Source organism: Tribolium madens, unplaced genomic scaffold (genome assembly GCF_015345945.1).
Source record: "Tribolium madens isolate multiple individuals breed KSU strain unplaced genomic scaffold, Tmad_KSU_1.1 Scaffold_20;HRSCAF=117;Tcas5.2_LG4, whole genome shotgun sequence".
Taxonomy (NCBI): domain Eukaryota; kingdom Metazoa; phylum Arthropoda; class Insecta; order Coleoptera; family Tenebrionidae; genus Tribolium; species Tribolium madens.
The window spans coordinates 1356603-1358656 of NW_025400985.1; the positions used below are offsets into that span (position 1 = coordinate 1356603).

At 39.3% G+C, this 2054-nt stretch overlaps 1 protein-coding gene across 3 annotated transcripts in view; it reads right to left on the reverse strand.

Moving 5' to 3' along the window:
* Positions 1-631: 631 nt before the first annotated feature.
* LOC123005530 overlaps positions 632-2054 on the reverse strand; it is a 31174-nt gene continuing 29751 nt past the window's right edge. For all 3 annotated transcript variants that reach the window (XM_044399325.1, XM_044399324.1, XM_044399323.1), the window contains one exon: positions 632-1786. In XM_044399325.1, coding sequence (XP_044255260.1) covers positions 796-1786 — 991 coding nt within the window. In that variant the 3' untranslated portion in view covers positions 632-795. The remainder of the gene's footprint in view (positions 1787-2054) is intronic.

Below are 2054 nucleotides of genomic sequence, written 5' to 3' on the forward strand. Positions count from 1 at the left end.
TACCACAACCTTAAACTTTGGCCGATATCTCAAAAAGGGTCATCTGTAACTAAAAAATAAAGAGAAATTCGTAGTTTTTGGACAATTCTACGTAAGAAAACTTAAAATTTGAAATAATTTTTCTTTTTACTTTGCCGAAAAAAATTTTTTATACAAGAGTTTAGTTTTTGAAAAACTAAATTTTAACCAATCTCGCAAACTTTGATCGATATTTTAAAAACTATTACTCGTAGACAAAAAATAAAAACAGATTTGGATTTCTTGGACAATTTTGCGTTAGAAAATATAGACATTGAATTGTTTTTACTCTCTACTTTGCATCATTAAAGTTTGAATCTTGACAAACTAAATTCTTACCACAACCTTAAACTTTGGTCGACAAAAAAGGTCAGCTATAGATAAAAAATAACGAGAGATTGATAACTTTTGGACAATTTTACGTAAAGAACTTAAAATTTGAAATATTTTTTTTTACAAAAAGCGAATAAAGAACAAAAAATCGGTGGTAAAGATAAAAATAGCAAAAATATTAATTCGACAAACTATCAAGAAATTTGCAATTTTCTTGACATCAATCGAGTCCCCGGAACATTTTACATGGATATAGTACAATTAGAACACATTCTTAAATTCACGTTATTATTTATTGACTTAAGCCGTTTTAATTTTTACACCAACACACAGTTCGTTTGCATGCATCCTTAGAAAATAGATAACAATTTTGGGCCAATAACTAGAGCTAGACACTGATCACTGAAAGTTTTGAACACATTCGAAAGATATCTCCCTTTTTCCCTACTTCGATGGAACACTCGAGATGAGTTCCCTTCTTTTATAAACCGGTGCTTGTGCCACCACCACTGACTCATCCTTTTTGCTTTGCGTATTTACCGATTCAAGAGTTTCCGAATCGGGAATATGCCTCGTCTGGTGCCTCGAATCAGTATACCTCCGTTTCGTATACTTCTTCTTCTCTGAGCCACTTTTAGGCTTCTCCACTTTGGTGGTAATCCTCTCAAAATCGGCCGTTCGCGACCTCAAAACCGCATTCCCAATATTGGAAATACTCGGAGTTTGTTTTTCGAAAGCTGAAACACTGAAACTCTTCTGTAAATCCTCTCTACTCTTCGTTTTGACTTGTTGCACTTCTTGTGTGGAGGAGAACGAGACCTTTTGGAGTGTTGCCCCGCTTTTCGCCCCCTTTTGCAGCTCCTCCGGCATGTAATTGACAGTTTGGACGCTATCGGGGGACGTGGGGGGAGTGGACCCCCACGAGACAGGACTCGAAGACCCCACAGCCGAGTCGTATCCTTGCACCAAGGATATCGATCCTGTGATTGGCTGCACCGATGCAACAGATGAATCGCTTCCGCTGATTGATCGTTGCCGTCGTCGAGGAGGTGCAGTCGGGGTGCGAACCAACCCGATTGTTATTCGGGTGTTTTCCACGTCCTCGATGTAAGGAATGTCGTCGTCCACGTTGAGGGGCTGGGGGGCGGGGATGGTCAGACTTGCGGTGATGACGCCGCTGTTGTCCAAGACGTAAGGGGAGGATTTGCGACGCTCGTCGTCGAGACGCAAGACGTCGGAATTGTTGCTCTCCAAGGAGGAAGAACGGGTTTTGCCGTATTGGTAATCGTCGTCTTTTTGGCCGCGCAAACGCGAGATTATGTGAATTGCCGAAGAAATTCCAGAACCTAGACTACCTTCATCCTCTTTCTTCCTCCGAGAGCTGGATTCGTCGCGTCTTTTCTTCGAACTGCGGTCCCGAATTCGATCCTTGTGTCTGGAAAGTTTCAATTACACAGGGTGACAAAAAAGGCATGGCGTGACAAATGGTAACATTAAAAAAAGGAAGAAAAAGTAGGGAACCAAGCGCTTTTTTCGTAAATAATTAGTGTAGCGTAAAGTACAATTAAAATATGACCATTTATGAAGAATAACATTTTTCGAAACTTTTTTTAGTTTTCGAGTTTTGGAAAAAAAAATTTTTTTAATGACAACCCACCATGATAATTTTTTTAATTAAAGATTATGATCTAAAAATGACCTTT